Source organism: Coenobita brevimanus, chromosome 94 (assembly GCF_032717465.1).
Source record: "Coenobita brevimanus isolate Jiangsu-jjx chromosome 94, ASM3271746v2, whole genome shotgun sequence".
Taxonomy (NCBI): domain Eukaryota; kingdom Metazoa; phylum Arthropoda; class Malacostraca; order Decapoda; family Coenobitidae; genus Coenobita; species Coenobita brevimanus.
Window position 1 is genome coordinate 777,641 of NC_137047.1, and position 24,061 is coordinate 801,701.

At 44.2% G+C, this 24,061-nt stretch overlaps 1 protein-coding gene across 1 annotated transcript in view; it reads left to right on the forward strand.

The window, feature by feature from the left end:
- LOC145412971 (atrial natriuretic peptide receptor 1-like) overlaps positions 1-24,061 on the forward strand; it is a 343,079-nt gene that overhangs the window by 231,589 nt on the left and 87,429 nt on the right. Inside the window, exons 13-16 of the mRNA XM_080282794.1 lie at positions 4,434-4,511; positions 4,781-4,960; positions 5,306-5,462; positions 5,832-5,987. Of these exons, the coding sequence (XP_080138920.1) occupies positions 4,434-4,511; positions 4,781-4,960; positions 5,306-5,462; positions 5,832-5,987 (571 nt within the window). The remainder of the gene's footprint in view (positions 1-4,433; positions 4,512-4,780; positions 4,961-5,305; positions 5,463-5,831; positions 5,988-24,061) is intronic.

Consider the following 24,061-nt stretch of genomic DNA (forward strand, 5'->3'; position numbering starts at 1 on the left):
CTTTTTGTTCTTTTTTTTTCGATTTTCTGCGTCGTATTTGTTGTATTTTGCTTTATTTCTGGTTCTGTGATGTATTATTAACCACCTGTATGCTGTATTGAGCCAGCGAAGAAGGTAAACACAGCTTCTCCAAAGAAATAACTTGTTAATGTTGATGTTTGACGGAAGGATCGAAACCAATATGGCGGGTGTCAAGATGGCCTCATATTTTGTATTCCTCACAGGCATCACCAACGCTTCTGACACTCCTGACTTCCTCGCCCCAGCAAGCGAGGATGGCATTGTAATTAAGCTGTATTTTTGCCTGTCTGTGTATGTTATTGTGTATGAGAGTGAGTGAGCCACAATGTTGTTTATATATCTAACAAAATGTGTGTAGTCGCTCGCTTGGCCATCCACCTCATCCCCGCCGACTGAGAGCTGCCATTTACTGCTGTTGTGTGACAAAATTAAACTACCATTTTTCCTGATCTCGTATGTGGGATTAATTTTTCCATCCGAACCAGCTTCATAATATTTGTTTCTGTCATTGTTTCTTTTTTTTTTTTACGTGATTGTTGTAAATGGGTTGTTTGGTGTATTAAAAACCTTATATATGTGTGTTATCAGCCTTGCAATCCACAGCTCACACAAAGTAAATATGCATCACTAATATTCTTTTTCATCACAAACTATTAAGGGCAGATTTACCTGCATACATACATATATAAAAAAAAAAACCTCCCCCAACATGTCCTCAGCTTAATTAATTCCTAAGGTGCAAGAATCGAAAAAAAAAAAAAAAAAGACGAATAATAAGAACAAGAAGACTTATATGAAGAACAACAACAACAACAGAATGAAGAGGGCAAAGAAAACGAAGAAGACGAAGGAGAAAGAAGAAGGTTTTCCGGGATAATGCTTTGTGTCTTGTCTCCTCACACTTGCCTCTCATCAGGGCCCGCAAACACAGGCAGAGGCGCTGGCAGCACAGGCAAAAAACTATATATACATAGCATTGAAATATCGATGTGCGTGTCCTGGATTTCCATAGCTCGGTGCAGTGATTTGCATTCGTTTGTGATGCTGTGAATTATGTCGCTTCTGTACTCGAAACACACACACACACACACACACACACACACACACACACACACACACACACACACACACACACACACACACACACACAGCTTCAACGTAACTCCCCTAAACTCTCAAGATAAGGTTGTTTGTCACCATAGCAACCAAGAGGGAACCCAACCACCGCCAACTTAAGCATAACAATCTCCAGATAACCTAATTCGGTGTCACTTAACCTAACCAGACCTAATTCAACAAGTTAGATTAAGTTAGAATGCGTTACGTCCCGTTGCGCTACATTATGTTGGGGTTTAGTTGGGTTGGGTGACGGTAGGGGTTGGATTGGGTTACGTGAGGTTAGGTCAGGTCGATCAGATGAAGTTAGATCTTGTTTAGTACTGTTACGTTAGGTCAGGTTATGTCAGGTCAGGTCATATAGATAGATAAATGGATAGATACGATATATACTCTAGGCCTAGACTTAATGATCCTTTCCCTAAGACTCGGGTGTTCTTGCCACACACACACCCCGCCATGTCACCACCATTCTGAGCGTAATTGTAACCATGGCAACCAGGACGTAAGTAACTATCCCTGACGAGTCCTTAACTTGCATCATCAGGCCCAATTACAGGCAAGGGGGGGAGGGGGGAGAGGAAAGGGTGTGAGGAAAGAGGACATGAGGAGTGGAAGAAAAAGGAGGGGAGGGGAACAGATGGGAGAGGGGGAGGGGGAGAGATGACGAGGAAGGGAGAATGGAGAGAGGGGATGGGAGAAAAAGGGGGAATGGAGGGAGGAATAGGGAGGGAGGGGGAGAAGAGATGGAATAGAAACAGGGAAAAGGATAAACAATGTGATACTAAAAAAGGACTGAAGGAAAGAGAGAGCGAGCGAGCGAGAGAGAGAGAGAGAGAGAGGATGATAACTAGCCTAACTACAATTTAACTTGTGAGGAACTCCACTGAGGCATCTACACTCTGATTTAGAGAGAGAGAGGAGGGGGAGGAGAGGTTGGGGCCAGATTTTGATAACTTCATCTCCCAGAGAGAGAGAGAGAGAGAGAGAGATTAAAGATTATGAGCATTTTCATGAGCGGAAAAGTTTAATGAGAGGAAGTTTTAAACGAGGACTCTCTCTCTCTCTCTCTCTCTCTCTCTCTCTCTCTCTCTCTCTCTCTCTCTCTCTCTCTCTCATTAGTCAGTAAAATCACACCTTATTTGTACTCCTCATTTTGACTTCTTATTTAATATTAATTGAAATTCCTTAGTAATGTTTTATTCTTTAATATTGCCTCGCATATTGATTTATATTTTCCTGAAGAGTGTGTTGTCTAAGCTGTATAGTATCTAGATAGATATCCCTACAGGGATCGATAGATGATTTGTTGGGTGAGATATACGAGTATAAGTGATTGACTTACAGATTGATAGATAGGGTGCTTGACTAAATAGATAGATAGGTAGGTAGGTTGATTGACTAGACAGTTAAATAAATAGTTAGTTAGAGGCGTAGGTAGATAAGTGGTTGGTTGAGAAATCTTGATTATTGTGCAAGTAGATAGAGAGAGGTTGATTGACATGACTGATTGCCAGACATTTCGATAAATAGATAGACAGATAGATAGACAGATACATGGGCGTCTTTAAGTATCTACAGCGAAAACCAAAAATTATATTGTCCAAGCTACCCCCCTCCCCCCCTTTTTTTTATTTCCCCCAAGCCTCATTATTATTATTTTTTTTAGGGGGGGAAATCCGTCATAATTACCTTCATTGTTTTCCTCTTGAAGGAGTTGTCCCGAGCATGTCAGCGGCCTTGGAAATCCATACACCCTTTTTTTAATGGCCTCTTTAATTGGCATCAGTTTTTTTTCTTTTAATTTCTTTTTATTTTTCTCAAGCCTAACGTTTTTCTTTTTTTTTGGAGTCCAATATTTTCCTTTTCTCGTTTTCTTTTTTTTTTTTTTTTTTTTTTTTTTTTTTTTTTTTTTTTTTTTTTTTTTTTTTTTTTTTTTTTTTTTTTGAGTCCAGCATTTTTCTTTTTTTTTCTTTTTTTTCTTTTTTTTTTTTGAGTCCAACATTTTCCTTATCTTTTTTTTTTTTTTTTTTTTTTTTTTTTTTTTTTTTGAGTCCAGCATTTTCCTTTTCTCGTTTTCTTTTTTGGAGTCCAGCATTTTCCTTTTTTCGTTTTCTTTTTTCTTTCCTTTTTTTTCTGTTTTCATTTTGGAGTCCAACATATACCATTTCATTTTTTCATTTTGCTTCTTTTCTTTCTTTTTTTGAGTCCAACATTTTTACCCCATCGTTTTTCTTTTTTCTTTTTCTTTCATTTTTTTAAGGCCATTTTTTTTTTTTTTTTTTCATATTGTCTTTTTAGGACCCAATATTTTCCTTCTTTTTTTCCGGCCCAGTTATTTCCAGACTCATGGCTTGTTTTTCGAATTTTTTTTTAAATATGGTTTTAACACAGCTTGTATCATAATTATTGTCCTAGAGAGAGAGAGAGAGAGAGAGGAAGGGGGGGGAGAGAGCTTGTGTGTGTGTGTGTGTGTGTGTGTGTGTGTGTGTGGGTGTGTGTACTGTATTTCTACGTGCACACACACTAACATCAAGCTGAGAAAACTGATATGAGTCGCAGAATTGAACTTTTTTTTTTTTTTTCCACCATTGAACAGACGTAAATATTTCAGTTGAACTTCTGACTGAAAATTATGTTCAGAAAAAGAAAATGGAAAGAAAATAATATATACCAGTCCAAAGCGTTTATTTTTATTTTTATTCTTATTATTATTTTTTTTTGGGGGGGGGAGTGTAAGGCAAATCAGGTCATCCCTCTGTAGCCTTCAGGTGTCACGTAGCGTCACCCTTTCAGCTCCATTGCCCACAGTACTAACCAGGTACCTTTCTCTGGCCGTTGATTTGTGCGGTTTTCTCTCTCTCTCTCTCTCTCTCTCTCTCTCTCTCTCTCTCTCTCTCTCTTTCCACCTTCTGTTTCCTCCCCATCCCCCTCTCTTTTTTTTTCAATCTCTCCACCTCTCATCCTGTCCCCTTCTCCCCCCCCCCTCCCATTCACCATCCTCTCTCCCTTCCTCCTCCTTCTCCTCCTCCTCTCATTTCTTCCCCTCCCCTCCCCCCCCTCCTCTTTCTCCCATCCCCTTCTCCATCTCAGATACCCCTTCCCTCCTCTCTCCCCCTCCCCGTCCTGTCACCTTTTCAGCTCCAGTACCCACAGTAATAACCAGCCCTCCTATCCCTCTCCATTAAATTTACTTTCGCTCCTCTCTCTCTCTCTCTCTCTCTCTCTCTCTCTCTCTCTCATCACCCTTTCAACCCCAGTACCCACCGTACTAACTGCCCTTCTTCTTTCCTCAGGGTGTTACAGTGGCTATCAAAAAGCTTCATAAGGACAGAGTTGACCTGGCACGACCTATGCTGATACAACTCAAGAGGGTGAGTGCTCTCTCTCTCTCTCTCTCTCTCTATTTACGTTTTCATTTTTTCTTTTTTTCTTTTTGTAATAGACCTCCTTTATTGAATTCTTGGCAAGTCAAATTTTTCTCATGTACTCCTGTATTTTTCCCTTGTATCCTGTCTGTCATTGTGATTTTTCTTTCGTAATTCTCAGATTTTATGAATCACTTCTTTCCCTCAAATTTTATAAATCACTTCTTTCCCTCAAATCTTCTAAATCACTTCTTTCCCTCCCCCTACCCCCACAGATGAAAGACCTTCAGTACGAGCACCTGGTACGTTTCATCGGCGTGTGTGTGGACCCGAAGCCCTACTGCGCCATCTTCACCGAGTACTGTCCAAAGGGGTCGCTGCAAGACATCCTTGAGAACGACGATGTCAAGCTGGATACCATGTTTAAGATGTCGCTGATGCACGATATTGTCAAGGTGAGAGAGAGAGAGAGAGAGAGAGAGTTTTGATTGATTGTGTGTGTGTGTGTGTGTGTGTGTGTGTGTGTGTGTGTGTGTTTCACAGTTTACGAAATTTTATACTCTTTGCACCCCATCATTCACTCGCCTCTCATTCACCCCATCCTCCCATCCACCCAAACTACCAGTCTCACATCACTCCAATCTTCCTCATCCCGCACCCCTGTCATACCCCTCTGATCATCAGCAGCATCATCGGCGCCTTACTACCTCCCTTCTCACCCCTCCTCACCCCTCCATCCCCCTCTCATCCCCCTCACCCCTCCCTCACCCCTCCCTCATGCCCCTCTTTCACCCCCCCAGGGCATGGCGTTCCTGCACTCCAGTGAGATACGCACACACGGCAACCTCAAGTCCAGCAATTGCGTGGTGGACTCCCGCTTCGTACTTAAGCTGACGGACTTCGGACTGCATAACATGAGAGAGAAGAAGGACACGGACTCCTATGCTTCGTGGAGAGGTGAGAGAGAGAGAGAAAAAAAGTACCTGTAGTGTCAGCTTGAAGACTGAACTGTTATAAACTTCGATTTTGATGCATTGTGTGTGCTTTGAAATTGTGATCCTTCCTTCCCTTGGAGAGAGAGAGAGAGAGAGAGAGTGTCATCTGTCTGTCTCTCTCTGTCTGCCTGTGCATCTTTGTTTCTGTCTCTGTCTGTTTATCTATTTATCTGTCTGTCTATCATTCGATCAGTTCATCCATCCATCTGTCCATCAGTCAGTCTACCTCCATCTTTTTCATCCATTCACCCATCTCTATGTCCACCTCTCGCCCTCCCTCAGGCCAACCTCTCTCTCCTTTTCTATCGCCCTTTCTCTCTCCCTCCCCCAGGCAAACTCTGGCGCGCCCCTGAGCTCCTGCGCCACCCCGAGCCCCCTGAGGAAGGCACGCAGAAGGCCGACGTCTATTCCTTCGCCATCATCGTCCACGAGATTATATATCGAATGGGCCCCTTTTACGTCAAGAATATGGGTCTCTCCCCGCAACGTGAGTACACATAGATTTATTTTATTTATCTATCTGTCTATCTATCCATCTGTCTATCTATCTATCTGTCTGTATTCCCGTTTTTATAATTATGTATATTGGGATTTAGCATCTTCAAGGTGTGGGTAAGTCTTCACCTTATTTATTTCCTCGTATTTTTATATCTTGTATCTGTTGTATTCCTAGCTAGTGTTCTGTTATTCCTATCTGTTTTAATATACTGTTTTATTATTCTCCTGTTCTTATTCTGTTATTTTAGCTAGTGTTTTTGTCTGTTTTTCTATTGTTTTATCTGTTGTTCTATTATTCTTATTGTTCTATTGTTCTTATCTGTTCTTATGTATTGTTCTATGTTCTTATGTATTTTCATTGCTGTTCTATTGTTCTGTTGTTCCCATCTGTTTTTATCTTCTGTTAAATTATTCTGTTCTTACCTGTTTTATCTGTTCTAGTGTTCTGTTCTTATCTGTTATCTATTGTCCGTAATCTATTGTTACATTCTTACTCCTGATAATTTATATCTCTCATGCACCAAAAATTACCACCTAATCACAGCATAGGGAAAAAATAACTGTATGCGTTTTTAATAATCGCTTTACAGTGATCATAATTTCCTGGATTTTATTTCCAACAGGGTAAGTAGGAAAAATATTACTTGAATTATTATTTTCTTGGATTCTTCTTAAGTCAGCATCTTAAGAAAAATATTAAGGTTGATATATTCTTGGATTCTTCTTAACTCAAGCGTAGGTAAGAAAAATATTAATAAGGCTGATAATTTCTTGGCTTTTTCTTAAGTCTGCATCTTAAGAATAATATTAGTAAGGTTTATATTGTTTTTGTTTTTTCTTTACAGCATAAGTAAGAAAAAAAATATTCGTAGTCTCTTTTTTTTTTTTCTTGTGTGTGTCTTGGCCCAGCATGGTAAGAAAAATATTAATTCCTGGATTTGAGGGGTATTTTCTCGTGTGTGTGTGTGTGTGTGTGTGTGTGTGTGTGTGTGTGTGTTTTACCAGGATATCACCTTACTCTCCAAACATAATGCTCTAAAATGTGTGCTTGTTTATGTCGCGTGTGTGTGTGTGTGTGTGTGTGTGTGTGTGTGTGAGAGAGAGAGAGAGAGAGAGAGAAGGAGGGAGGGAGGGAGGGATGTCCTACTCCGGGCAATCAGTCGAATGGTCTCCCTACCTTCCTAAGTCGATGTCTTAAAATTGGATCTGTGACCCTCTTTACTTCGTGCCATACTCAGGCCCCGGAAGATTAGAGAGAGAGAGAGAGAGAGAGAGAGAGAGAGAGAGACATATTTCTTTCGCTTGTGAAGGTGGCAGCTTTTTTTTTTAATGAAAGTGATTGTACCTATGATCTCTGCCACCCCGGAAGATGAGTGCTCTTATTTATTCATTTATTTATTGATCTATTTATTTTTTCATCCTTTCAATCGTTCATTCATTCATCCATTCATTCTTTTATCTGTATATTTAAGTACAAGTGGTTTTATTAAGTGACTTGCAGTACTAATAATAATCCACTTAAAGATGTGCACTTTTTTCTTCACGCTTACTTTTTTAAAGAAGTATTCAGAGTGACTCATTATCACGCTTACTTATAATCTCGAATCATTCTCACGGTTACTTATAATCTCTAAGAAGTATTCAGAGTGACTCATTCTCACGCTTACTTATAATTTCGAATCATTCTCACGCTTACTTATAATCTCTAAGAAGTATTCAGAGTGACTCATTCTCACGCTTACTTATAATCTCGACTCATTATCACGCTTACTTATAATCAACGCACTCTCACTCTTACTTATAATCTCGACTCACTCTCACGCTTACTTATAATCTCGGAGTGATATTCAAAGTGACTCATTCTCACCTTGACTCCTCCTGAAACTGAATTATCGCCGCCTGAAAGTGAGTTACCTGGCGATATCCTGTCATTAGCCAGCCTACCTTAGTTCTGAAAGCGAGTTACTGAAGTTGTGAAGGGAGGGAGTTGTTCTGAAGCCTGCCAGGTGGAGTGTGTGTGTGTGTGTGTGTGTGTGTGTGTGTGTGTGTGGTGAGCTGAAAGCCATTGTTGCATTCCCATTGTTGTTAGGGTGGAGAGACGGGCAGGAGGATGGCAGCCGGAGAGAGAGAGAGAGAGAGAAGGAAAAACATGAATCTAGAGAGGGAGGGGAGAGACAAGTGGGTAGAGGGAATTGTAAAAGGAAGAAAACAGGGAGAGAGAGAGAGAGAGAGCTGAGTGCGAGTGACAAGCCATGCTAGTCCAACTCAGAGAGGTGACGGTGTGTGTGTGTGTGTGTGTGTGTGTGTGTGTGTGTGTGTGTGTGTGTGAACCTTTTATCCCATGACGTGACTGACATGATAAGGTGGAAGCGGACTGGTGTGGGGGGGGGGGTTTCGTGGTGGTGGGGGGGCTTCGTGATGGAGGAGGGGGAGCGTAATGGTGGGGGGGAAGGGGGGAATGTGTTTCAGTATCCCGTTTCACCTCGCCTAAAATTTGCTGGTATTGTCCGAAACGTCTTCATCTTTCTGGAAAATTTCTTCCTCTGTGTGTGTGTGTGTGTGTGTGTGTGTGTGTGTGTGTGTGTGTGTGTGTGAGGTAGAGTCAGGATTCCTTGGGCTTGTAGATTGAGTGAATGAGTGTGTGGCTCAGTGCAGTTTTCTTTCTCTCTTGTTCTCCCCACCTCAACCCAGTTGTAGATGGTAAAAGGAGGCTGTATAATTATGATGATTATTATTATTATGACGATGATGACGAGAATTAGCTTGATTTTTTTTCTGAATTTCTCTGTATCTGAAGTCTTAAATCTGGCTGAGAAGAGTTGAACAATATCTTAAAGGTTCTTAGAATTTTCCTTAGCCTGGATTCGGTTCCCTGAAGATGTAACTTGGGAGATGTTTTCCCATGTGATATACTGTGTTTACCTGAGATGATCACCTGACTCCACATACCCACCTGGCCCCTGACTCACCTGCTGTGTTGTGGTAGAGGCTGATGATATATATGAAACACGACACCATTACTAATCTAACTTTTGCCCATACCTTTCTCAGAGGGACCTATAATTGACATGCTTATGGGAGAGTAAGGCTTCCGTGTTTGGTTATTAATATTAGTAGTAGTAATAGTAGTAGTTATTGTAGTAGTAGTAGTAGTAGTGATAGTAGTTGAAGGCTCCATCTTCATATATATCAGGCAGTATGATACCGCTAAGAAACTGATACCAATACCTTGTGATTGAAGATAAAGAACTTTTGATCCTGCTTGGACCTTCGTCTGGTTTTTCGTTTCTTGTTGTTGTTTAATTCTGGTCTGTCTGGCCGAACAGACCCGTCGACCACCGGTAAACAGCTGCTTTTGTGGGCCGTCGTACAGGTACATACTACACATAGACCGCGAAAGGATCCAGCGCACCCTTATGGTAGATAGCGCCTCACCAGGGTCGGACCAGAATGCTTCCCATGGCAAGGTGCAGGGAAGTGTGAGGATGTTTGACTCATGGGTGGATGCCGCAGCTGCTTCTCCACCAAAAGTACTTAGTGCCACCACGTGTAGGCTTCTCCACTAAAGAAAAAAATTGACATCAAAAAAGCAGACTCACTAAGCACATATCTTGAGATGCTTTCTAAGACGATATTGTTTACACCTGAGACGACCACCTGTCTTAGCCTGCCACCTGAGTTCACCTGTGTCCAGCGTTGTGTTGTGGTGGAGGCTGACCGGCTATATATAACGCGAAATACGATACTATATAACGCAATATACGATACTAGACCTATTACCCCTCCACTCCTTCGCTCGCTGGATCAGTGGCTGGGATGATGCGGATGGAGTAATGCATTTATTGTTATTAGTGACGGTATTCATTAACAATAATAATAATAGCAGTATTCTGTTGCACTACGAAATCTCAGAAACCACCCACAGTGCAACCCACTGTTCAGTCATACCAGTTTTTGTACCGGGTCGCCTCCTAAACCCACGACGACAGCGTTTAATTTCCACTTTCAAAATAAGAGAATGGGAGAGAGGGGGAGGGGGACGTGCGGGTCCTCCCAAGTCCACGGGGTAACTGGGCAGCATCATCTTCGGTTTGGGGTTCTCTGTGGCCATATTTTACGCCGGGTTTGTTGTTGTAGATGTTACGTTTTCTTTGGGACGCTCGTATTTCCTTAACTTTCGACAAGAGTAATATTGGGGTAGGTCAGGGAGGGATATTCTACTTTCAGGCTTTGTCTTTCCCTTTCTTCAAAATCCTACCCAACACCATCTTTAAGTGGGAAGGATTTCAGGGTACAGAGTAGTATTGAGGCAGATCTGTGTACGTGTGGGATATCTCTTGCAGTCCTTCTGTTATCTTTTTTTATATGTATCTGTCTCTTGAGGTAGGTCGCGTTTATTGGGGGGTCAAGCGTTGCCATATTGTGCTAGGTCAGGCTGGGTTTGGGATGGGGGTGAGTGACTGGATTATGGCGGAAACTAAGGGAAGAAAGGAAATATGTTGCGAAACTCTGAGTATAAATGGCAGACAATACGATTATTTCTTTTTCCTCTACTGTCTGTTGTACATGGATAGATAGATAGATAGATAGATAGATAGATGGATAGATAGTTACATAAATAGGTATATAAATAGATACAGACATAGATAAATATAGTTTTTGTTGTATCTTTGTTTTAGTTTTTTCGTTCCTTCTTTACGTGTTTTTTTTTCTGTTATTAGTCATTCGCTCATTTCATTTTTAGGTTCTCCTCATTTTGCACTTTGTGTGTGTGTGTGTGTGTGTGTGTGTGTGTGTGTGTGGTCAGTGTGTGTTCAGTATTGGGGTGACTGACTGAGAAATGAGAGAGAGAGAGAGAGAGATGGTGTTGATGCGTATGCTATTATTACGACTGTTGTTATTACTGGTCATCACGGTTATGGCTATTTCTCTCTCTCTCTCTCTCTCTCTCTCTCTCTCTCTCTCTCTCTCTCTCTCTCTCTCTCTCTCTCTCTCTCTCTCTCTCTCTCTCACGCGTTTTATATTGATTTTCACTTATCTTTACATTTTCTTCGTTTTTTTATTTCTCACTTTTATTTCTTGTCACATTTTTCTATATTATTTTTCCTTTGTTTTTCCTTTTTTTAATTCGTCTTAATTCATTTCTTTTCGTTTCCTTATCCGTTTTCTTTTTCATCGTTCAGCCAAGAGAGTTAGGAATTTGTCTCGCTTTCATTATCGTTTTCGCGTCGTTTCGTATCGTTTATAAAGGCTCCAGCATCCTTCCGTGTGTCGGCCTTGACTCTGCTCGATCTCTGGCAGCCTCCCTATTCAGATCCCTTATCATCAACTCTAGGGGAAATGAATTCGCGTCTGATTTATTCATGGGCACTCTGTTGATTGTTCTCGTGTGTTTGATGATGATGATGATGATGATGATGATGAGGAGGAGGAGGAGGAGGAAGACGAAGAAGAGGAGGAGGAGAAGGATTAGAAGAAGGGGGGGAGGAGGAGAAGGAGGAGGAGGAGGAGGGGGGAGGATTAGAAAGAGGGGGAGGAGACGAAGGGCGAGGAGGAGGTGGAAGAGAAGAAGACGAGGAGGAGGAGGTGGAAGAGGAGTACGATGATGATGATAAATAAAGATATCGTTGTAGGTGAGTTAATTTTGTCTATGGAAAATTTACTGATATCTTTACTGTTATTTTTACATCTATATTTACATTTACATCAACATTTATAATTATAGATATTTTACATTCATATTTACAGATATTTTTACATTCCTGTTTACAGTGACTGTGTGTCCAGATTTATACTAATATTTACACATTTAGATCACTAATATTTACACTGATATTTACATTTACACTAATAATTACACTGATATTTACACTTACACCAATATTTACACTTACACTAATATTTACACTGATATTTACACTTACACTAATATTTACACTGATATTTACACTTACACCAATATTTACACTGATATTTACACTTACACTAATATTTACACTGATATTTACACTTACACTAATATTTACACTGATATTTACACTTACACTAATATTTACACTTACACTAATAATTACACTGATATTTACACTTACACCAATATTTACATTTATATTTACGTTTACATTAATATTTACACTGATATTTACACTTACACTAATAATTACCTTGATATTTACACTTACACTAATATTTACACTGATATTTACACTTACATCAATATTTACACTTATATTTAGCTTTTTATTAATATTTACATTTATCTTTACACTTATACTTACAGTACATTAACATTAACAGTTTTACTTACACTTACACTAATATTTACACTGATATTTACACTTACACTAATATTTACACTGTTATTTACATATACAATTAAATTTAATACTTTAATTCCCAAGAGGCGGCGGGCTGGGAGGATGATTTAAAGACGAGGCCTGAGTGAAAAGGTTACCGGGTGAGAGGATGACTCAGAAGCTCCCTAACACCTTTTCCTAAGCGATTTATTTCCTCTAATACACCCTCGGCCGTCCCCATCTGTGTTGCATAAAATCCTTCCAGTATCGCCATAATCTGATTCAATAACGTACAAAGGGATATTAACCAGCCGTATCCAGAAATAAGTCGCAAAGGAAGAGGTGTTAGGGAGCTTCCGTACTTGACGAGAATGCGAGCTAGAGTGGAGTAAGATAAAGGAGTGGAATTCAAGACGTAAGAAATGAATGGCATCTTAGAGGGAGAAAGTGGATGAGATAGGTAAGAAAGATAGCATTTAAGAAAGTGCAAAATAAGTGCATTAGAAGGTGGAGTGGAAAAAGAATACGCAAATTAAGTGGGAAAATGTGGAGCAGAAAAGATCCACACAATGGTATCGAAAAGACGCTGTAGGAGTGGAAGAGCAGAGGTGGATGGAGAGGGAGTGGATTACTGGATTGAATTAGAAAAGTTGGTGAATTGTTAAGTTTAGAAAGTGGTTTAAGAATGTTTAGAAAGTGGATTAGGAAAACTTGGTAAAAGAAAAGAAAGAAAAAAAATGATAGAAAAAGTGATGGGAGAATACACAGAAGAAGGAAGGAAATTGGAGTGGAGTGTTTGGGTGGAGAAGTGGATGGGGTAAAAGGTGGGCCAGATCAGGTTAGGCTGGGTGGAGGAGGTGGGCGGAGCGGTGGTGGATGGCGGTGCAGGCGCGGAGAGAGAGAGAGGGGGTGAGGCAGAGCGAGCCAGTTAGTAGTGTGTGGACGGTGAGGTGGGAAGGCAGGGGGCGCTCTGAACGGGGGGCGCTTCCCTGTCTCACGCGGACCCCCTCCCTCTCTCTATCTCTATCTCTCTCTTTTTCTCTCTCCCTGCCACACCCACCCCACACCCTGTCACACTCATACCACGTTGCCACACCCATACCACATCCCTGCCACGCTGTCATACTTTGCCACACTCTGCCACACCCACTCCACACCCTGCTGTACCTTACCGTACCACACCCACCCCATACTCATGTTACATCCATACCATACTTCCATACCTTGTCACACCCACATTGCACACTGATACACACACACACACCACACCCTGCCACACCACACCAAACCCACACCACACCCTGCCATACTACACCAAACCCACACCACACCTATACCACACTGCCATTCCTTTCCATACCCAAACAAACTACTGCCATGCCCATACCATTCACCGGCAAACTCACACCACACCCACACCACATCCATACCTATTCAGCTCACGCTTCCATACCCACACCACACCCTGCTACACCACGACGCCACACCCTGCCACACCATACCATACCTTGCTACACCCAGACTACCTTGTCACATCCACACCACCTTGCCTCATCCACACTACTCCCTTCTATCCCAAACCACACCTTACCACATCCACACCACACCTTACATCCACACCTCATGCTGCCACACTCTGCTTCGCCCTGCCACAACCTGCTACACCTATACCAGCCACACCGTACACATCCGCTTCTACCTTGTCACATCTAAATCACCCTGCCAGTCTCCACCACACTCTGCCACACCTACACCACACTTTGTCTCCCCTCCCCACCCAACCAGATTGTTACCTACCTTGCCACACACTTTGTCACACTCATCCAAACCCTGCCATACCCTGCCTGAGCCACACCTCACCTTATCACACCCTCTTGCTCCTCTCCTTACCCACGCCACACCCTGCCACACACAGCCACACCAGTACACACACACACCACACTCACCCACATCCTTGTAAAGTCACCCTACAGCCTCTTATTCCCTGTCATCACACTCTGTACCCTGCCACACCATAAGTTACGTTCACACTACACTGTTTCACACTCCTTCACACTGCTTCACACCGCTAACACACTAAGTCGTACTCAGATCACGCATTCTTCACACTGATCCTCACCCTCGCCACCCCAACACACAAGATCTCACCCCAGCGCCACACTAATGTTATCCCTCCTCCCCTACCACACTTCTTGATGACGTAGCAACATCAACACCGTACTTTGCAACACCACACCAGCACTACACTTCCTCACCCACATACCTCACCACTTCCAGTCAGACACACCACACATCCGCACCACGCCACGCCACGTATACGCACCACGCCACACATACGCACCACTCCACATCACACGTAACTCACACCCAGTCAAACGCACATCACACATCCACGCCATCACCACACCCAACCACACACACACACAGCACACACACCACCCCACACCACACATCCACACCAGCACAACACCCAACAACACCCACACCGGATCCAGCTGGTAAACAGTGGCGGAGCATCCCAGATCTGCGGCAAATCCAACCACATTATCACCACAGTAACACAAACATAACAGTGCACCCACGTCTGATCACCCCTACACCCACATCTCATAACTCCACACCATACCCACAGCACATCTACACCTTATTAGTCACTGCACACATTGCTAGCACCACACTCACGCAGATCTCATCCCCCTTCCCACACGCATCCAGTCACATTCATATCTTATCCACACCACACTCCACACCCACAACACATCCACATCTCATCCACCTCTCACATCGCTAGTATGGTCCCAGAAATGCACATCTTTTCAAACGCCTTACACATCACTTTACATCTCCAGCACATCTACCCACACCCACACCAGCGTCACAGCATCCTCCCCTCCCCCACCCACACCCACACCCCACCCCCACACACCCTTGCTACCTCCTACACTTCCACCTGACATAAACACCCAAACGCAAGGCCGTAAAACACCCACTCACACACCCACGCCTCTAAAGAAACCCACACACCCCCACTGCCTCTCTCTCTCACCTTACTTAGTTCAAATATACACAGTAAAACACACACACACACACACACACACACACACACACACACACACACACACCTCCTATCATGACGTCCAAACATTGCCTTATTTCTCTCCATCGCGAATCAGTGTTTGCAATAAGAAACACATTTGCATTCATGTTCCACTCATTCCCAAGACCCCGTTTCTCCGCGCCGTAACCCAGCTTGCAGTTGCTTGACCATTGCCTCGTTCAAGTCTTGGCGAATTTGCAGTCTGTTTGCCCCACAAGCGAGCGTTTGAGAGACAGAAAAATGCTGACTTTTTGTGTGTGTGTGTCTGGGAAACGATATTTTTTTGAGGGAATTTTAATTACCTTCTCATTTATTTATTTAGTTATTTGAAGGGGAAAATTACATTCACCGTTTTACTGGTTATGGAAAAAGGGAAACATGTATTTATATGGTACAGTTTTATATGGGAAATACTGACGTGCGTGGCTACTGTTTATATGGAAAATGGGTAATGTTTATATTTGTAACTGCTAATGTTTACATGGAAAAGCGTACGTGTGCCGAAGTTTGAATGTCGCGGCAATGGATGTTTCGGTACCTCTGTTTCTCGGTATTTTGTTTGTGGACGATACTGTTGGATGTTTCGGTATTTAGTCATTCTCGGGACTGTGTTTCAAGGTACCTGTGGATTTTTAGGTACCTGTATGACTCGGTATTTATGGATATTTCAGCGCCTGTGTTTCCAAGTGCTCTGTGACTGAAGGTGCCTCTTGATATTTCGGTACTCTTCATTCTCGGCACCGTATAAATATAGGTAGAGACTTTAGGTACCTGTGTGTCTCGGTACCTGCAGCTAAAGGTACCTACTTAACGCCTCGGTAGATCAGTAGCGAGATGTGGTGAAATGGAGAGAGATAGTATCTGTTTTACCTGTCTATCTCCTATTTTGTTTATACTTCTCTTTTCTTCTTTCCTTCCTTTCTTCCATCAATCCATTCATCCCTCACTTCATCCGTCCGTCCATCCATCCATCCATCCATCCATCCATCCATCCTTCCATCCATCCATCCATCCATCCATCCATCCATCCTTCCATCCATCCATCCTTCCATCCATCCCTACTGGTTCCCTCCCCATTTTTCTTCCTCCTGTTTCCTCCATCCCTCCCTTACTCGCCTCTTATGCCTTCCCTTCATGCCTCATTTTTTTTTTCTTTCCTTCTTCCTCCTTTCCCCTCTTCTCCTATCATCTCCCTATCTCCCTCCCTGCCTCTTTATCCTCTCCCTTTGTTTTTAATTCCTCATTCCCTCTCTTCCCCCTTCCTCCCTTGCTTCTTCCCTCCCCCCTTCCTCCCTTGCTCCTTCCCTCCCTCCTTCCCCTGCGCTTCTTCCCTTGTTTTATCTCCGTAATCCTTGTCCTCATCCAGCCTCCCTCCTTCGTTCCTTTCCTCCTTCCCTTCCTCGTTCCTACTTTCCTCCCTCCCTTCCTCCCTCCATTTCTCCCTCCTCCTATCCTTTCTCTCCCGCATTGCTTCCCTTCTGTCCCGTCTCTCCCTCCCTTCCGTCCCTTTTTTCCCTCCCTTCTGTCCCTCCCTTCATCCCTCCTCCCTCTCTCTTGTCCTCTTCCTCCTTTCTGTCGTCCAAACCCTCCCTCCCTTCTGTCACCTCCCTCTCTCCTTCCCACCCTCTCCCTTCCTCCCTGCCTATTGTCCCCCTCCCTCGTTCTCCCTATCTCTTCCTTTCCATCACTTCCTCCCTCCCCTCTCCCCTCACTTCCTTTCCCTCATCTTTGTTTCTTTCCTCTCGACGCAGTTGCTTACACAGTCCACCTTCTTTTTCTTAATTACATTGTTAAAATTAGTAGGAAGCATCTTAAGAAAATACTCGAGGGGACGGGGGTGATAGTGTCTTAGTTGTCTTAGTAATTTATTTTCTCTGTCTACTAGGAGTCATCGTAAGAAAATTATTAAGGAAACAGGGATGATATTGTCTACTGTGATAAAGGAAAGTATTACTGTGAGGCTAATCATTGAAAAGTTTAGTGATAAGTAGAACGGTGAATACAGTGACACGCACAGTACAGTGATAGTGAAAGTGACAGTATTGTAGTACGGCAAAAAGTAACAGTGAGTTATAGTGACACAGTAAAAACCGTGATAGTGACAGTGGTAGTGTGTTGCCGTGCCCCCTCGTGTGACCGAAGGGAGGCCAGTGACAGACAGTGAGAGTGACAGTGAGTGAGAGTGAGTTCGGGATGAGGGGACAGGATATAGTTCCGGCCGTGGCCAAGCCTCCCCCTACTGCTGCTGCTGCCACCCCCACCACCACAGTCTCCCCCCCATCAGACCCTCCCCCTCCCACAGCAACCACCACGGCAACCACGACCACCACGACCACAACCACGTCCCCTGTCACCATCACGGGGGTCGTGGGGGGCGGGGGGGTCGTGGGGGGCGGGGAAGGAGGGGGGAGTGGCAGCGATAAATCCTTCGGTGGTTCCCCCCGGTACGATTCCAGGGTCACTCTCAATTTCTCCCCTTCTGCGACCGGGGGTTTCCTGTCCCCCCTGGAGTGCTCGACCCCCCTAGGAGCCACGGGGAGCTCCAGGACCTACTGCGTGTTGGACTGTCGCTACTGTCGGTATGTGAGTGAGGGGCGCATCTCCCCGTCCAGTGCCACCTCCCCCCTCAGGAGTCCACTCACCAGGTCTCCAGTGGCCCCACTATCGCCAAGGACTTCCCCTGCTAGTGAGTATGTGGATGGACACACACACACACACACACACACACACACACACACACACACACACACACACAGTCTACCAGCCAATGATTCAAAGGGTCCTGCAGACTTGTAACTGTTCCCACTAGACCACCGCCTCGCTGCTGTGTGTGTGTGTGTGTGTGTGTGTGTGTGTGTGTGTGTGTGTGTGTGTGTGTGTGTGTGATCAAATGTCTATTAATAAGCACTTACATTCGTGAGCTTTAGTTTCTATTTTTGCCTAATTTTACGTAGTTCTATCTGCTCATCTATATCTTTCCATCTATCTATCTATCTATTTATGAATGTATGTGTCTGTCTATCTGTCTGTCTATCTATCTTTCTGCCTGCCTGTATCATCCAGACCTTTTTCCCCCATGGGATGCGTAGAGGTCCCAGGATAGGCTACTTATTCCCGACATTTAAGGCATGGGTGACCAGCCTTGCACATCCCTGAGTGGCATTATGTGAGCAGTTAACCCCAACCATTCCTCGGATACAAGCCCTTACAATCTTCATCCACTCGGAGCGCCTTAACCTACTAAACCAGCGTCCTTGGTTATATTTCTCTCTCTCTCTCTCTCTCTCTCTCTCTCTCTCTCTCTCTCTCTCTCTCTCTCACACACACACACACACACACACACACACACACACACACACACACACACAGATCAACATGAAATTTGTATCTTGCAATATATCCCGAGTAGAACACGAGTCCGCGCGTGAAGAGGACACGTATAGATCAACGCGTGCCCGCTTCACACGTGCATGGACTTGACACGTGCAACAAACAGCTGGACACGCATTAACACACGTGCATGTATCACCTCCACACGTGCATGAGGGTATGGCGAGAGGAGGGGGGGGGAGGAGGGAAGGGAGGACCGGGGTCTAGGTGTAGTGGGAGGGGGAGGGATGAGGGGGGTGGGGGGGCAGGACGTGACGCAGGAGTGGGCACGTAGCCTATCTAGTCTTTATGTAACACCCTCATACCCCCCTGACCCCCCCCCCCGACCGATGCAGGTGGCCCACTGTTTAGGGTATTGGGCTTACTAAGTTTTTGTGCCTTTAATTCTCTCTCTCTCTCTCTCTCTCTCTCTCTCTCTCTCTCTCTCTCTCTCTCTCTCTCTTCTTACCCATCTTGTCTTCCCTCCCTCCTCCCCTATCTCATCTCCACATTTTATTTCTCCTTGTCAGTACATCTTTTCCCTCCCTCCATCAGTCATCTCATTTAATCTCATTTCCTTCTCGTTTTTTTCCTCTTGTCGTCTCTCTCCTCTCCCTCCCTCCCTCCTACCCCCCTCCTTCGTTCCCGGCCTCCCTCCCTCCCTCCCTCCCTCCCTCCCTCCTTCTGTTCCTTTGCTTTCCTTTTATTTTTCCTCCTTCCTTCCTCTTCCCACCCTTCTTTCCCTCCCTCCTTCCATTGGTTCCCCATCTTATTCTTCCCGTAATTCAGGCTTCCTTCAAACTTCTTCCCTCCCTTCCTTCATTTTTCTTACCCTCTGTCCCTTCCTTCCATCGCACCCCTTCCCTCGTCTCTCATTTCTTCCCCTCCTCCTCATTCTCTCCATCTATTATTCCCTCCCTCCAATCCCTTCCTTCCTTCCTCCATTCTCCGCATACACAATGATTTCTTTCTCTCACTGATTGAATTTTCCCTCAACCAATTCCTTAATGTTCCTGCCTTTTCTTCTCTCTCGCCTCCATGCTCCTTCCCACATCTTTCTTCTTCTTCTTTTTCGTTATTTTTTTTTAATTGCATTTTTATGAGTATATTTGAGGTGCATCTAGTCTCTAATTATGTGGGAAATGTGGATGATGTGGAGAGGTATATGAGAAAAGGGGGTGTGAGCTGGGGAACGGGCAGCCTAATAGCAGAGGACACGGTGACATGGAGGCGGTTCGTTTGTGGCCGCCCCTTCCCGGATTAAGGCGTCTGGCTAGAGGTAGAAACATAGATAGATAGTTAGGTAGGTAGATAGATTTGGCTGTGATTTGAAGCCAGGATTCCAAAGGCTTGAATGGTGTGTGAATGAATGTGTGGCCCATTTCTCTGAGGATATTGTTTTATAGCTTTATTCTGCGATTTTCTCTGCCACGCTGAGGTTAAAGACAGCCAGAGAATCCTCGTCTGTTTTGTATTTGGCTGTGTTATGCTCCTCCTGTCTGTGTTACATGTTTCTTTACCACATTGGGTGGTATGTTTGACGTGGCTGTGTTGTGTTTCCCTTGTCGCTGTTACCATTTTCTTTGCCGCACTGGAATGGAAGGCAAGGGAAAAGAAAACTCGTCTTTTGTCTTCGTGCCTCGCCTCCCCCACCACCCGCCCGCTCAGTCTCTTTCCGGATATTTAGTTTTCATGATGAGGATGCGAGGTGTGTGTGTGTGTGTGTGTGTGTGTGTGTGTGTGTGTGTGTGTGTGTGTGTGTGTGTGTGCAGCTTTTATCTGTATCAGTATGCGAGTGTTCATGTACATTTTCACGTGTATCAGGATTTGTCTAACATCGTATATTATTGTGTGTGTGTGTGTGTGTGTGTGTGTGTGTGTGTGTGTGTGTGTTTGTGCACTTATGTATCGGAATGTGTGTGGCCTTTGAACGTGTGTGTGGATGCGTCTGTGTATGTATGTGCGTGTTGCGTTGCTTTCATCCGTGTTTATGTGCATGTTGGTGTGAAGACATGAGGCTGAATACGTCCATTAGCATGTAAGGACGAGAGTGGGGGTGGGGGGAGCGGGATAGGAAGGGAAGAGGTAGGAGGGGGTTGAGGGAAGTGGAGGAGAGAGATGGAGGGGAGAAGAAGGAAGGGGTGTGTTAAGGTGCATGCATGAGGGAGTTGAGTCAAGTCACGTAGGTGTGCATGGGGTGGGGTGGCTGAGTTGGCTATCAGTGGTTATCAGTGGTATATGTTTGTCTGTCTGTCTGTAGCAAAATGGGAAAAACATAGGACAAAATTAACACCAAATCTGGAATAGTGGCTGAGGCCTAGTCAGAAGGAACGAGTGATATTATATGGGTAAGGAAAACATACCAAGGTATATATATATATATATGAAATAAGTGAAATTCTCAGCGAAGCCTGAAGTGCTCCAAACAGTAAATGGATTTCATGGGGCAGGTTGGAGTGACGGTTCCATTCTACTCTATTAGCATGACCCAGTTTCCTCTGATAATAATAATAATAATAATAATAATAATACGAGCATGTTCGCATAAATTTCTTAAAAGCATTAGTACAGGAGTGTGGTATTGACGTAACACTCCAGGGTTGCGACTATAAATGTCACGGGATGTACTGAAGAGAGAGAGAGAGAGAGAGAGAGAGAGAGAGAGAGAGAGAGAGTTCAGTCGTGTAACGGCAGCTGAAATACATCCTTTGAATTAGCTAGTCACTTTTAATCTCCATATTTATTCAAAGCTAAGTTTAATATGTGTCCCGGAAGCTGGAATAAAATGACTATGTGTTGGTAGACGTAAGATAGTTCGGCATTCCCTCTCCCTCTTATTTCTTTGAATCAGTAGCAGAGAGTGACCTTTAGGCTTTCTCGCTCACTAGGTTATCTCCACTCTGTGTCTTCCTCCTCCTCCTCCTCCTCCTCCTCCTCCTCCCCCGAGGTACCCACTAAAAAACCGAGGTGAGTGACCCATCCCATACTTCAGGGGGGGTTAGGGGGGCGGCTCTCCCTAGGTCCTCTGTCTCTCACCATCTCTCTCTCTCTCTCTCTCTCTCTCTCTCTCTCTCTCTCTCTCTCTCTCTCTCTCTCTCTCTCTCTCGCCATTCCTCCCTGCCTCTCCTCTCCCTGGGGGCTGTCTCTCACACCCACCGTACTTTCACACACACACACACACACACACACACACACACACACACACACACACACACACACACACTTACCTTTCATGCCTCCTTTTTTTTTCACACTCTCTCCTTATTCTGTCTCACTCATCTTCTGTGCAGATCGTATTATTTCTCTTCAGTTCCTTTCTGTTTCTTCTTCTTCTCCTCCTTCTCCTCCATCCTCTTCTTCTTCTTGTCTCCACCGTTATCCATCAGACTCGGTACACTTGGGCAAAAAATAAAAATACCGTCCTCATGTTCTTTTATATAGGTGTCATTGGGTTTTATGGGGGTCAGACATACTGATACATCCACGTCTACGAGTGCGTCAGCGTCTACGAGTACGTGAAATGGGGCAACGTAATACCGTAGAGTTTATCGGGTTTTGTAGAGATGCTGACGTTTTCTTTTTATTTTTCATACTGCCTGTCTGTCCTTCCTCAGCCTGTCTTCCTTATGTCATCTTTATCTTAGTCTCACTCTCATCCTCACTCTTCACTCTTCCTTCCTTCACTCTACCTTCTGCCTCTCCTGCCACACTCTAACTCCCTAGCCTCTGCCTACCTTCTTCCCTGTCCTTTCTACCTCTCCCTGCCTCAGTTAAGCCAATTTTGCCCCATTTTTCCTCACTCTGTTTACCTCCCTCCCTCACCTGTATCTTCCTAATCGCCTTTACTTCACTATGTACACACACACACACACACACACACACACACACACACACACACACACACACACACACACACACACACACACACACACACACACACACACACACCACTTTCACAGTCCCTATCCTCTCATTTGCACCTGCATCGCTACTGTTCTTCACTTCCGGGACACTCTCTCTCTCTCTCTCTCTCTCTCTCTCTCTCTCTCTCTCTCTCTCTCTCCCATACCCTCTTTCTTCCCCTCACTCCTCCCCTCTGTCCCTCACTTCTCCTTCCTTCTCCCCTTCCCCCATTTCTTCCTCTCTCCCCCCCCCTCGTCTTCCCTCTCTTCCACCGTCCCCCGCTTCTCCTGTTCTTCCCCCCTCTCCCTCTCCCTCCCCACACTCATTGTCATTCCCCTCACCTCTTCACCGTTAATTATTGTTTTTCACATCTCCTCCCATCAACATCATCATCATGAAAGTAATTATTATATCCGGGAGCCATATCATAAAAGACGATATCTTAATACACTAGGTACGCCTTCACGTGGTGGCACTGATATGACTGGGGCGCTGGGGCTGCCTGGTTATACAAACGTCCCTCAGTTCCCCCCCCTATCCCCGGAAAGGAGGATGGTGGATTGCTGAAGGAGGGCAGCGTCGGCCTGGAGTCCACTGGGGTCACGTTTAGTTGAGTCTGGGGTTGGAATAATAATAATAATAATAATAATAATAATGATAATAATACCACCACCACCACCACACCACCACTACCACTACTACTACTACTACTATAGTCTGTCTCAGGAAAAACGAATGTAGAATATCGTCTATTTTACTCCAAAGTCACTGTCAAAGGCCGAAGGCATCTGATTTAACGACCTGTGGGAATACAGGCTGGCCACAGTGGCCAGGGACAAGGCCTGAAGCCAAGAGGCACACACACACACACACACACACACACACACACACACACACACACACACACACACACACACACACACACACACACACACACACACACAATCAATGAATGGGTATAAGTGACCCGCTATGCTCACAGGTCAATATGAACTGTGGTTCCTGTTTTTGGATGCAACTTTTTTTTTTTTTTTAGTTACAAAGCGCTAAAAATAAACGAAAAATATTGGACCAGTTATTCGTTGTATATTTAGATTTAATAGCATATTATTCCTTTTATTATACTTTTTTTTTTTTTGAGCTTGATTCGCCTGTCATCAAGAATTTGTAAGTTGGCATCTCAAGTCACAGCACCTCCTGACTGACTCCTGGAAGATGACAAGACAGAGTTGTCTGCAGTTTTCACCTTGCTTCAATCAGAGCTGGATATCCATATTCGCATTTCATCAACGGACTTACCCCCTCTCTCTCTCTCTCTCTCTCTCTCTCTCTCTCTCCCTCTAAACCCCTGCTTCCCTCCTTTCTTCTCTCCCTCCTCCCTCCCCCATCTAGCATCTC